At 44.0% G+C, this 14,951-nt stretch overlaps 1 protein-coding gene across 1 annotated transcript in view; it reads left to right on the forward strand.

Moving 5' to 3' along the window:
• mei1 (meiotic double-stranded break formation protein 1) overlaps positions 1–14,951 on the forward strand; it is a gene marked incomplete at both ends in the record, with an annotated part of 133,097 nt that overhangs the window by 14,589 nt on the left and 103,557 nt on the right. The window contains 2 exons of the mRNA XM_080776466.1: positions 676–749; positions 4,855–4,963. Coding sequence (XP_080632592.1) covers positions 676–749; positions 4,855–4,963 — 183 coding nt within the window. The remainder of the gene's footprint in view (positions 1–675; positions 750–4,854; positions 4,964–14,951) is intronic.

The following is a 14,951-nucleotide window of genomic DNA, read 5'->3' on the forward strand; positions in this document are numbered from 1 at the left end:
TGACAAGCTCGTACTCGGTGCTGCGCTATGAGCTTGTGGATCTGCTATTTTTCAATAGCTAAAGCATAACATAATGCTTTAAAACACCAAAAGGGGTTCCCGTACTGAATGGTTTAAACTCCCAGCGGACCGGCGCTGTTTAATATTGAGCACGGTGCTTAAGGTTTGATAGCACGGCGGTGGCTCTGCTCGTGGAGAATGCATAAAGAACACCGCTTTTGACTCACTGCCGGTGAGGCCCTATAAATAATGCAGCCTGTAAATCTGTGTGTCTGTGTGTGTGTGTGTGTGTGTGTGTGTTAAGTAATATGCATGCAAGTATAATGTGTGTGTGCGCGCGTTCGTTCGTTCGTTCGTTCGTGCGTGTGCATATGCGAGACAAAAAATATCCTTTATTTGATTCAATTACTTTATTGGGAGTATTTTACATACTGTTGTTTGTAGTCTGCATGTTAATCAGTGCATGGATTGAAACCTGTTTTTGTCTCTTGTCTCAATACAAACCACAGACAGAACACATTCATTTTCTGTGAGTTTCTTTTCGATTGAACTTTGTGTTTTTGTGCTCTCTCTCTCTCTCTCTCTCTCTCTCTCTCTCTCTCTCTCTCTCTCTCCCTCTCCCTCTCTCTCTCCCCCCCTCTCTCTCTCTCTCTCTCTCTCTCTGTGTGTGTACAGTGCTGGTTCAGCTACTCCTGGAGCTCCAGAGTGAGCAGTACATACGATATGTTTTGGATGAGATACACACACAGGTGAGACACGCGCACACACACACACACACACACACACACACACACACACACACACACACACACACACACACACACACACGCCGAGACAGGACAGTCGTGGTTGTTTGGTAAACAGCTAGTGTGCTAGTAGTGTTCATAGCTGGCCTATTGTGTCACCTAGGCTGTCACCTTGGGAGGGAGGGAGGAAGGGAGGGTGTGGGGGAGGGAGGGAGGGAGGGAGGGTGTGGGGGAGGGTGGGAGGGAGGGAGGGTGTGGGGGAGGAGGGTGTGGGGGAGGGCTGGATGGAGCGAGTTCTAAAATGAAAGAGAGCCTCATTCGGCAGCAGGGAGGAGGACAGGTGCATGTCTAAGTTCCCGCGGGTCCTTAAAAAGTCTTAAAAAAGTCTTAACATTTTACTTTCAAAACGGTGCAAGAACCCTGGGTGTAGTCACAGTGTACTACTAACTAGCTTACTAGCAGACTGGGTTGTGACTGGTTTGGGACTGTCAGAGCACAAATGTCATGTTTAAACCAGTTAGGAAGTCTTCTAAATTCTTAAAGTTTTCTGAAAAACCTAAAAGTCTTCTAAATCCTAAAAGTTTTCTGAAAAACCTATGTTTCTATGTCAGTGGTGCTCAATTTACAATTTAGGCATTTAGCAGACGCTCTTAATCCAGAGCGATTTACTGTACATTAGGCAATAATTAACGCGTGGCTGCGTGCGTGCATGTGTGCGTGCGACTGTGCGTGCGAGAGTGAAATAGCGTGTCCTGTCCTATCAGGGAGATGATGATGTACTTCTTAACGCCGCCCTATAGGCCCCCTCCCCTCCCCTCCCCTCACAAAACACACACTGATTAAATCTCTCTTGTACTCCACCTGCCCTGCAGCCACTGAACTGTTCCTCACATTTATCTGTCTATTCATTTGTCCAGTAATCAATCTGAAAAGTGTGTCTTCACTCCTCAAGGTGTTCATCTGTCTGTAGATGAAAGCTATGCGTGTGTGACATCACATAATATAAAAAGTAGATATCATGAATCATGTATAAACCAACGACGTAACAGTGGAGTATCACTATCTATGTCAACTATACATACTATACTATATTATATATTATACATGTGTACTATAAAGTGCTATGACTACATAAAATGCAATTCTAGTGCTGTCTACGTAACGAGCTATAAGTCAGTTTAAAATACTATCTAAGTCTACATAAAGTGGGCTAGGCTAGGGCAAGTGCTACGGGCCATGGTGGGTTGTCTGAAGAGGTGGGTTTTCAGACTACGGCGGAAGATTGGGAGTGAGATTGGGAGTGCTCAACCTTTTGTCATGTCAAGGACCCCCAGAATTATATGTAATTGGCCGTAAATATGTTGTTCCAGGGACCCCCCCCCCCCCCCCCCGCAGAAGCAAAGATTTGAGTTAAAATCGTTCGCTCTGAAATAATATATATTCAAAGATTTGTGCGCCACAGTTACAAGCTCTACTATAATGCTCCTTGTAGATCTGCTGTTTTTCAAGAGCTAAAGTATAACATAATGCTTAAAAAAAAAACACCAAAAGGGGTTCGATCCCGCCCAGAATGGGTTAAAGCTAATTTTGTCACATGAACCACATTCTGCCCGGCTGAGAAGAAAATACACCATATACAATTATGAAGGACGGAGGAGGAGGGAGGGGTACACAACAAAAAAATAATGAAATCAAACTAAAAACTGCTGTCCCAGTTTTCAGAAGGCCATAATTTCTTTGTCTTTTTATGCATTTTTGATGTTGTTTTTGTACTTTGATTGTGCCTTGATTGTTATGTTGTTTGATATTTTTTAGGGCTGTCAATCGATTAAAATATTTAATCTGATTAATCGCATGATTGTCCATAGTTAACTGTGATTAAACTAAATATACCTTAAATCAGTGGTTTTCAAGATTTTTCATATGAAGGTCCAATTATTTATTCAGCATTTGAGCCACGGAACCACCATTTGATGACATTTAGCCTTCCAGACCCAAACTAAAGAACTGTATTGATGACATTTAGCCTCTCAGACCCAAACTAAAGAACTGTATTGATGACATTTAGCCTTCCAGACCCAAACTAAAGAACTGTATTGATGACATTTAGCCTTCCAGACCCAAACTAAAGAACTGTATTGATGACATTTAGCCTTCCAGACCCAAACTAAAGAACTGTATTGATGACATTTAGCCTTCCAGACCCAAACTAAAGAACTGTATTGATGACATTTAGCCTTCCAGACCCAAACTAAAGAACTGTATTGATGACATTTAGCCTTCCAGACCCAAACTAAAGAACTGTATTGATGACATTTAGCCTTCCAGACCCAAACTAAAGAACTGTATTGATGACATTTAGCCTTCCAGACCCAAACTAAAGAACTGTATTGATGACATTTAGCCTTCCAGACCCAAACTAAAGAACTGTATTGATGACATTTAGCCTTCCAGACCCAAACTAAAGAACTGTATTGATGACATTTAGCCTTCCAGACCCAAACTAAAGAACTGTATTGATGACATTTAGCCTTCCAGACCCAAACTAAAGAACTGTATTGATGACATTTAGCCTTCCAGACCCAAACTAAAGAACTGTATTGATGTTGGCCAATGGTATACCATTACGAGAGATAACAGGCCATGTTGATCAAAATAACATGTTTTCTAAGTTTTCTAATTGTGTAGACTTAAATTAACTTAAGTAATGCAGCTGTTTAACAATTATTCAACTCTTCAGTGTAAAATTGCCATGCGTCTCTCAACCATTCTGTCAAACTTCACAGTGCGTTAATCGCGCGTCAAAAACCCGTTAAAAGGATTGTGAGTTAACTAGTTAATAGTGCGTTAACTTTGACAGCCCTAATATTTTTATACTTTGTTTGTCCTGTAAAGCACTTTGCGCTGCACTCGTATCATGAAAGGTGCTCTATAAATACAGTTTATTATTATTATTATAATGACAGAGGCAGGTGGTGGTTGGAAAAGGCTGTGTGTATAATAGAGGTGGTGGCAGCCAGTGATTACTCCAGATCAACACGTGGGCAGGGTTAACCCATTCTGACCTGAGATCAGATTCTAAAAAGGTCTTCTACAGCCTGACAGTTTTCCATTCTGACCTGAGATCAGATAAAAAAAAATGTCTTCTATGTCAGTCGCTCTTCTTCGATTTTTCAAAAATAGCAGACCTACAAGCTCGTAGCGCGCCACTTGGTGGCGCGCTATGAGCTTGTAGATCTGCTATTTTTCAATAGCTAAAGCATAACATGATGCTAACACCAAAATGTGTTCCCGCCCAGAATGGGTTAATTTACATTGACAAAATAGACCTTGATTAGGACACATTTAAATGGATAAAAAGAAAATCACACCTGTGTGAACTGAGTGGTGCAATTCTCCCCCCCCACCCCCCACCCACCCAACTCTCTCTCTCTCTCTCTCTCTCTCTGTCATTAGCAGGCAACAGAGCAGCACCTCTCTCTCTGTTTCTGGCGCCCCTTACTGGTACTAATAAGTCATATACTCGTGCTCATGAACACAGGCTCAGATACACAGGCATACGCACGGACATGCACTGCTGGTTGTAGGAGTGGTTGCACCACTCAAAAATCACACCTGTGTGAACTGAGTGGTGCAACTCCCCTCTCTCTCTCTCTCTCTCTGTAATTAGCACTAGGCAACAGTGCAAGACTATCTCTCTCTCTGTTTCTAGCACAACAGCGCCACCTTTGCCCCTACTGGTACTCATAGCCACACACATAGCCACACACATAGGTTAACTAACACATACTGGGCTGTATTTTGCGTGTCTTAAGTACCAGGTCTTATTCCCTATAACTTGAGTAAAAAGACCTGGAGGCGTGATCAATGCCATTTAGCTATTCTGAGTGGCCAAAGAGCATTGATCACGCCTCACAGTAGATGATTGACACAAGGGGGGGGAAATGGGTTACAAAATCGTGGGATAAAAAATATATTAAAAAAAAAAGAGACTGACTAAAACTAAAATTTAAATTTACAGCCAAAAACAACACTGCTCCTTACCCATTGTGTCTCTGCTCTGTCTCCGTTCCCATTGGTCTCCGCTCCACCGTCACAACGTCTCCAGTTGTCTGACCAGCAGCGCAGCATGCGGGGCTTCCTGCCCACCGTCAACTTCCTGGGAAAACTGGTGGAGGCGGTCCCCAACCTGCCCCAGAGCCTGGTGACCAATCACGGTGAGTTATACTCAACGTTCTTTACATGTCGTTGCCTGGTGACCAATCACGGTGAGTTATACTCAACATTTTTTACATGTCGTTGCTGTCAGGAGGAAACCTCATGCATAACTACATTTTTGAGGTTTTAGATTTCTTTTTGCCATAAATCTTTGCAAAAAAAAGTGCTTTGGACAAAACCTTTCAACTCCATTGGACCCTCAAAATGTCTGCTAAAACAGCTAACTCCACCACCTCTCTTTTATTTATTTATTTAACCAGTAAAAACCACATTGAGACTGAAGTCTCTTTTACACAGTGTGAACTTGCCAAGACAAGAGGAGAAGTATCACAACTCTGCCAGTAACAAAAAAATACAGGACAGACATAAATACAGTACCCACTACCGAAGAAGCTCAAAAGGAGAACAGGAACGTTTAGTAACGTGACTAACCAGTAAGACGCGCAAACGCGGGAAGCGAACGCAGCTCGTACATATTTGGGTTTTGGACGTATAGCTGCTTTGGGGACTCCTTATATGGTTATGGCTGAGTCATGGTGAAGTATTGATGCAACACACTCCATATTTGGACGTAGCTCCATATATGGGCACAAAGGGGACACACACACAGACAGACAGATGACAGACACACAGACAGACATGATTTGCTAGTGCAAGTGCTCACTGCAGTGCACTGCAGTGCTCACTGCGCAAGTGCTCACTGCATTCGCAATAAATATAAACTAAGCCCCCTCTCATGGAAGTAATTGACAATATATAAAGTTACACCAACTTTGATGAGGCTGTGTTGCTTTGTTTAAAAAAATAATAATTATATAAGGTTTTCCTAATTTCCTTTCATCTCCTGAAAAATGAACATTTTGGAGTTATGAGGTTTTCCTCCCGACAGACAGACAGCAGAGATGTGTGTTCTTCTGTGGTAAAGCATGGCTGCGTGCTGGAGGTCTACAGGGTCACACAACACGTCGACACGCTGGGGATGTGTTGTGAGCTTGTAGATCGGCTGTTTAGTGATTGGCTGTTTAGTAATTGGCTGTTTTGTGATTGGCTGTTTAGTAATTGCCTGTCATTAGTCATTTTAAGATGAAAGAGTGAAGTGGTCTAAACTAGCAAATAATAATAATAATAATATCTCAAACTTATATAGCGCTTTTCTGAGTACCCAAAGACGCTTTACAAATAGAATACAAGTTTTTTGAAGCATCTTCCAGAAAACATGAATGGTCTCAGGAAATGTCACACTTAAGGACAACCTTAATGCCTCAAATCTGTGATTTCTTCAGTTGGTGGTCGGCCTAAAACCGGCATCGTTTTCAGTCTTGATATTTTTACGATACGATATACGATACGATACGATACAACTTTATTGAAATGTGTTTTGTGTCCATGACGTCACCGTTCAAGATCCAGACAAGACATAATAAACACAATACATTACAAAAGATACATTGCAGGACACAACTTACAGAAGCAGACATGGAACAAGAACAATAGAACATATCCTCTTGGTTTAACCCATTCTGACCTGAGATCAGATTCTAAAAATGTCTTCTACATCCTGACAGTTTTCTGAAAAAACTATGTTTCTATATGTCAGTCGTTCTTTCGATTTTTCAAAGATAGCAGATCTACAAGCTCGTAGCGCGCCACTCGGTGGCGCGCTATGAGCTTGTAGATCTGCTATTTTTCAATAGCTAAAGCACAACATAATGCTAACACCAAAAAGGGGTTCCCGCCCCCAAAATGGGTTAAAAGCAACATGCCAGATACAGTATAGGTTCAAGGTTGTCTTTATTTGTCTCCCTTGGGGAGAACTTTGTCTTGGAGACAGAGTCACAGCTGCATACAAACAACATTATTTCTCATTTTCACAAACACCATGAAACAACATACAAAGTAGAGACATTGCACACATTTCCTTTGGTAAAGTGCAGTTTTTAGTCAATAAAGTGCATTCGGCGATCTCTGATTGAGCATTTCGATTGACAGGGGAACAAATGAGTGGTTTGTTCATGTGGTTCATGTGGTTTTGCTCATAGCGCGCCACCGAGTGGCGCGCTATGAGCTTGTAGGTCTGCTATTTTTTTTAAAGTCATGAAAATGTGGTGCAAACATTTTTAACTAAAATATTGGCTTCTGGGTGGGGGGGTCCCTGGAACAACATATTTTGTGAAGGGGGGTACATGGCCAATTACATTACATATACTGTATAATGTCTGGTGGTCCTTGACATTAAATAGTTTGAGAACCACTGGAAAAAGAGTTTTTTTCTGAAAACTGTCATGATTTAGAAGGCATTTGTGTAGAATCGTCATCAGGTCTAAAGGGGTTAATAAAATACTGAGGAGAGGGTGATTCATCCCACGACCCACCAGAGGTCCAGGAATAGTATCAGCAGTATAAAGTTTCAGAAAGACGTGAAGGAATATTTAACCCATTTAGGCTTGAAAAAAATGTCTTCTAAACAGTTTTCTGAAATACCTACGTATGTTTCTAGGCCTATATATCACTCAATATTTCATGTCAAGGACCCCAAAAATGATCTGTAATTGGCCTCCGAACCCCCATCTGAAAATATGTTGTTCCAGGGACCCTCCCCAGAAGCAAAGATTTGAGTTAAAAATGTTCGCTCTGAAAAAATATATTCCAAATTTGAGGAACATTTTCACGATTTTTCAAAAATAGCAGAGACCTACAAGCTCGTTGCTCGCCACCGTGCAAATTGAATGCACTTGGAAAATCATAATATTGCACATTGGGAATATCGGTGTCCTATACTCCTATTCCATCCCCCGTATCATTCTGGGAAATATTGAAGAAAAGAAAAGCAAGTTTGTTTTTTCAACTCAGGCACTGACGGCACCACTGTGACGTTTCCAGAATCAGAATCATACTTTATTACAAAGTGGTGAAATTCTTGTTTGTGCAGCAGAGCTCATCATTGCAGTTAAAAGAAAACCATGAATTGCATTAGAAGTACATGACTAATCTAACATGGTACAATATGTATGCATATAAAAAATAAATGATAGTGATGTAGCCTACGTGTGTATATATATAAGGTAGTCTCTACTAGAACAAGTAAAACGCAGCAAGCGAACGCAGCTCGTAATCTTTTTTTTTTTTTTTAAGATTTTTTTTTAAGTTAGGTTTTTGTGTGTGTGTTTTGTGTGTGTGTGTTTTGTGTGTGACACAGCTGCGCCCTCTGGTGGCGGGCATGTGGTGTTACAGCGTGACAGACAGACAGACAGACAGACAGACACACAGACAGACAGACAGACAGACAGATGTTCTGCTAGGTCTCATAGTTAGTGCTCACTGCGTTCGCAACAAGAGACCAATTGGTCCCAGTTCTTGTTCAGTTCAGTCTGTGCATCAAGGCACGTGCGTGCGTGCGACTGTGCGTGCGTGCGTGCGACTGTGTGTGCGTGCAAGAGTGAAATAGCGTGTCCTGTCCTATCAGGGAGATGATGATGTACTTCTTAACGCCGCCCTATAGCCCCCCCTCCCCTCCCCTCACAAAACACACACTGATTAAATCTCTCCTGTACTCCACCTGCCCTGCAGCCACTGAACTGTTCCTCACATTTATCTGTGTTATTTATTTGTCCAGTGATCAATCTGAAAAGTAGTGTGTCATCACCGCGGCGGTGTTTATCTGTCTGTAAGATGAAAGCTATATGCGTGTGTGACTGAGCACCGAGTATATATTATATACTGTACATTTGTGTGTGTTTGTGTTATGTGTGCATGACTCTTAACCAACACCCTTTTTGGTGTTAAACATTATGTTATGCTTTAGCTATTGAAAAATAGCAGATCTACAAGCTCATAGAAAAATAGCAGATCTACAAGCTCATAGAAAAATAGCAGATCTACAAGATCATAGACGTCTGGCGTGCGTGCGTGCGTGCGTGCGTGCGTGCGTGCGTGCACAGTGAAAGGTTTTCCACTTCAACCACGTTAGGAGTCATGTTTTTGCCATTTTCTTTTACAAATTGCAGCATTTCATTTTATATTCTTATATATGTGGTTATAATATATTCATGTATAGAAAACAGAAGAAGAAAAATGATTATTATAACTAAAGCTAGCAAAGTAAACTAGAATAAAAAACAGTGCAGTAGTGTACAGTATAGTGCATCCCGTGGATGCAGAGGTCGTTGTTTTATCGCGTCCCTTAAAGGAGAATTCCATACTAAAAGGCGTTCTTACCTTTCTTTGTAGAGTTACGTCCCCACCAAAGAGGTCCAGGTGTTATTTTGTGCAAAAGCTCCTTATTGGCTATTTCCCCTACCATAAGCCCTCAATGAATTGCATTGAATTGAATGGGAATTGAATGGGGCTATGGGGTGTTGTGCTAATTCGCTTATTTCCATCGCTCAAAATTATAATTTCTTTGTATACATCCTCTCTTCATAATGTAAATAATATCCCAAGCGGCACACTTTACTACTTATTTCGATGGGAATAAGCGAATTAGCACAACACCCCATAGCCCCATTCAATTCCCATTCAATGCAATGCAATTCATTGAGGGCTTATGGTAGGGAAAATAGCCAATAAGGAGCTTTTGCACAAAATAACACCTGGACCTCTTTGGTGGGGACGTAACAACTACAAAGAAAAGTAAGAAAGATAAGAAAGCATTCTAGCATGGACTTCTCCTTTAACTATAAACTGCGTTTTGGGATGCAAAATGCACCCTATTTTAATCTCTGCACCATAGCGTGTTGTCCTGGACAAACAGGCGTCCGTCCGTGTGGTTTTACTGTTATGTATTGTCAGGAGGTGTTAGGCGTCATGCACACGCACCCACACACACCCACACACGCGCACACGCACGCACGCACGCGAGCACACACACACACACACACACACACACACACACACACACACACACACACACACACACGCGCGCGCACACACAGCCCCTGCAGGGTTGCTGACGCTAGATGCGGGCAGCCAGTATTGACTGTGTGTGACCTGTCCTGTCTGAGGCCTGTCAGTCAGCGAGGCTCTGTGGGGATGTTTGCACTAATGACAGCACACACACACACACACACACACACACACACACACACACGCATGCACGCACGCACGCACACACACACACACACACACACACACACACACACACACACACACACACACACACACACACACACACACACACACACACACACACACACACACACACACACACACACACCTATAGTTGCTATCGTGATCAATTTACCATATTAGGTCGGCGGCACGCATCGACATCCTTGATTTGGTCAAACCAAACCGTCGGCTTCACGGATTGGCCAAACTGTGCGTGACGCCTGTGCATCTGAACCAATTATAAGTGAATACAGAGAACATTCCATGCTTTTACACAGCAGGACTTGACCAATAGGATACCATCCCATCGGTCAAAATAGGACTTATTCTAGTGAGTGATGTTACGCTGGGCGGAGCGTCTGAGAGGACCAGAGACAGCCGATCACAGAGCGGTGACAGTGAGACACTGTGTGTACTCCTTTGGAGGAGACCCCCGGGACGACGATGAGGAGAAGATTGATGTGAACGTCTTCAACACAAAGTCTTTGATGTGGAGGAAGTTGACCCCAGTGACACCTGGAAGAGGTTCCAAACAGGCACTACGGCCACACAGCTGTTCTGATTGAAGACACTGTCTACCTCTGGGGAGGGGGGACCTACAGAGCTCACGGCAACGTGCTTTATCCCATTCTGACCTGAGATCAGATTCATACGAGGTTTCCACTGGACACACACTGGTCTGATTAACCCATTCTGACCTGAGATCAGATTCTAAAAATGTCAGTCGTTCTTCGATTTTTCAAAAAATAGCAGACCTACAAGCTCGTAGCGCGCCACTCGGTGGCGCGCTATGAGCTTGTAGATCTGCTATTTTTCAATAGCTAAAGCATAACATGATGCTAACACCAAAACGGGTTCCCGGTCAGAATGGGTTAATGCATTTGATGTCGACGCCCACAGATGGTTCAAACCACAGGTTTCTGGGACCGTTCCAGAGGGGAGGACGTACCACTCAGCCTGTGTCTTGGGGAAGGTCATGTATATTCATGGAGGATACACTAGTGGATTCACTAATGACAAGTGTACAAGTTGGACACCACCACGATGGTCTGGACTTTAGTTAACACCAGAGGAACTCCACCTCCTGCTACAGAACGTCAATCTGCTACCATCATCGGGACAAAGATGTTTGTATTTGGAGGCTGGGGGACGTGTCAGTACTTAGTCTTCTACCAAAACCGCCAGTACTACAACGCCATCAGAGTGTTTGACACAGAGACCAACCTCTGGCTGGACACACCTTCCACACAGCTTCGTCCAGGAGGACGCGTCGATCATTCGGCCTTTACCTACAATGGGGGGCTGTACATATGTGGTGGTCGCTACAGTAACAAGTGCTTAAATGATCTGTGGAAATTCAGTCCAGAGACCTTCTCCTGGAAGGAGATTGAGCCCAAGGGGAAACGTCCACATAGGTTGAATAGGATGTGCTGTTGCATGGTCGGAGATCGTGGCATCCTCTTTGGAGGAACCAACACACCTGGTGACCTGTATGTCTTAGACTTCAGTCCTTGCCTCAAGACATTATGTAAGCTAGCAGTTATTCAGTACGGTCTGGAGAAGTCTGGACTCCCACACAACATCATGTGTGAACTGGCGGCCATGACTATAGCAAACGGCTGCTGATTGAACAAGCAAACAAATAATACTATAAAATGAAGAATAAATAACAGCGACACGTGTGGCCAATAAAAGAAGGAAATTATAACCGCAAGCAGTACAAAGACTGATTACAGTGTAGGTTTTCCCTTTCCCTTTTTTTCTCCTTTACTATGTCACTTCAGGGATACATTTCATGACCTTCCAGTAAACAAGGGGTTTTCAACTGATTTTGACCCAGGGACCACCACTGTGACTAAGAGCATCCTGGGGACCACCACTGTGACTAAGAGCAACCTGGGGACCACCACTGTGACCAAGAGCAACCTGGGGACCACCACTGTGACTAAGAGCAACCTGGGGACCACCACTGTGACTAAGAGCAACCTGGGGACCACCACTGTGACCAAGAGCAACCTGGGGACCACCACTGTGACTAAGAGCAACCTGGGGACCACCACTGTGACTAAGAGCAACCTGGGGACCACCACTGTGACTAAGAGCAACCTGGGGACCACCACTGTGACCAAGAGCAACCTGGGGACCACCACTGTGACCAAGAGCAACCTGGGGACCACCACTGTGACTAAGAGCAACCTGGGGACCACCACTGTGGACAAGAGGCTGCCTTTTTTCCCTTTATTTTTTGACGATGGGTTCTTCTCAGATTGACCCTCTCCCCTCTCCCCCCTTCCGGCTATGTGGGTCGATGACATCGTCCGACAGGCCCTGACAGAGAGAGAGAGAGGGCTAGAGTTATGGAGAGAAGAGAGGAAGGGAGGGAGCGTGTACATTAATGAGGGAGGCAGTTGGAGAGACAGATATATGAGGGATGAGTATAGGATATATAGAGGGAGTGGTAATGATTAGAGAGGGGGAGAGAGAGAGAGAGGGAGGGGGAGAGGGGGAGAGAGAGAGAGGGGGAGGGGGAGAGAGAGAGAGAGAGGGAATAGTAGTGACCAGAGTGGAAGAGAGAGAGTGTAAAGGGGAGGAGACGGATGGACGGTAGAGCTGGCGGAGGTGAGGCTACAGAATCACAAACAGAATGTAAAGAGGAGTTCGTTTCATCAGACCTCTCGGATCTCTAACGGTGTGCACGCACGCACGCACAGTACAGTATAGTGCGTGACTCTTTGATTATTTCTCTTCTTCTGCACCCCTTTTGCCTCTGCCTCTTTTCCCCCTCTTCCTCTTTCTCTCTCTCTCTCTCGCGCGCTCTCCCTCCTCCTTACACCTGATCTATAGTCATTAGTCAGGGCTGCACACAACTGTTTTTGGTCTAGTACTCAGAGGAGCACCTGGAGGAGTTTCTTGGTGCTCCTAAAATGCGGCGACCGACCCGTCTCGCCGGATAGATAAAAGAGGGACGCATGAATAACTTATAGAAAAACGATATTTATTGGACACTGGGGAGTCAATGGAGGGTATTGCAACTCTAGATTTATCCCTAGAATGGCTCTTGTTGTACATTCATCCCATTATTTAAAAAAAAATCTAAATTTGCTAAACTCTAAGTCCATGTGTGGTCCAGCCCTATGGAATGTATATTCTAATAAAAACAACTTAATACTTCCTAAGGATAACATGAGCATCAAAGCAATATTTAGATTTTTTTATTATTTTGTATTTAAATAACCGATCTACTAGCTCACAACGTGTTTTGCGACACGCTGTGAGCTTGCAGATCAGCTATTTTTTTTTTAAACATGCGACACATCGTACGGCGAAGCATACATCAGGCTTCCCTTTAGTTTTTAGCTGAGGCGACGTAGTCAGACAGTCAGACACACATGGCTCTAATAAAGGGACAGTATGTCGAGACACGGTGTTCATGTTGGGCAGCAGCAGTGCCGGTCCGCAATGCTTTAACCCATTCTGACCTGAGATCAGATTCATACGAGGTTTCCACTGGACGCACACTGGTCTGATTAACCCATTCTGACCTGAGATCAGATTTTTAAAAATGTCAAGTCGTTCTTCGATTCTTCAAAAATAGCAGACCTACAAGCTCGTAGCGCGCCACTCGGTGGCGCGCTACGAGCTTGTAGATCTGCTATTTTTCAATAGCTAAAGCATAACACGATGCTAACACCAAAACGGGTTCCCGTTCAGAATGGGTTAAACTCTTCCCACTCCACTTTGTCGGAAACTAAAACCTTAGTACCCGTAAAAAAGTCGGTGGCCGGTCGGTGCCTAGGCTGTGAGAGACGGCATCGCACACACGAGCAACCATGCTGCTCCCGCAGCCGGAAAAACAAACACAAGCACAGCGGCAAACGGGAAGAAGTGCAAAGCATCCAAAGCATGCCCTTTTACACCGCGGGGATTACAGTATAGTTTGCTATCTGAAAAACGGAGAAGACGAAACTATTTGCGTCAGGTTTTCTCAGAGGTAAACTCCTGTCCTCCTCCCACAGCAGAAAGCAGCATGGAATCCTCCCCCTTTTTGAGTAAGGACGTGCTGTGATTGGCCACAATGGCCAGTGCACTTGTGCAAGACGTGCTGTGATTATTGGCCAGTAGTCACTTTGAGTGGCAGTCGGTGGAAAATGCTCTCGCCAACATAATTTACTAGTATTCTGGGTTTCTGGCCATGATGATCATTCTGTGATGATGGCGCTTGATTGACGGCGCATTTTGAATTTTTGACGACGCATGCGCGCTGGGCGCAGTGCTTATATGCAGCCCTGTCTATAGTTCTATAGTTCTTCCTTCTCATCGCCCTGTCATTAATTCTCACCTCTCCTCTCTCCCTCCATCTCTCTTCCGATCTCTGTTATCCTTCTCTCCTCATCTCCTCTCCTCTCTCCCAGTCTCTGTTTGCTCTCTCTCAGTCAGTATGCAGTCAGTATGAGTCTCACATATTTAGGTTTTAATCAAACATTTCCTGGAGGCGTTTGGTTCTGATCCACTTCACCGAACAGCACGGCCTGAGTTTATTTCCCTTGTTCAGTCTATAACTCCTCTCTCTCTCTCTCTCTCTCTCTCTCTCTCTCTCTCCTCTCTCTTCTCCCTGTCCTCTAGCTCTTTCTCTGATCCTTCAGTGTCCCCTCCCTCCCTCCTTCACTCATTAACCCATTATGACCTGAGATCAGATTCATACGAGGTTTCCACTGGACACACACTGGTCTGATTAACCCATTCTGACCTGAGATCAGATTTATACGAGGTTTCCACTGGACACACACTGGTCTGATTAAATTCAAGCTCCGCCCGTCCTGAGAGCATCCTGTACTGTACCATGTGTTAACCCATTCTGACCTGAGATCAGATTCTAAAAAA

The sequence above is a fragment of the Protomyctophum bolini genome (genome assembly GCF_963924005.1).
Source record: "Protomyctophum bolini genome assembly, chromosome: 11".
NCBI lineage: Eukaryota > Metazoa > Chordata > Actinopteri > Myctophiformes > Myctophidae > Protomyctophum > Protomyctophum bolini.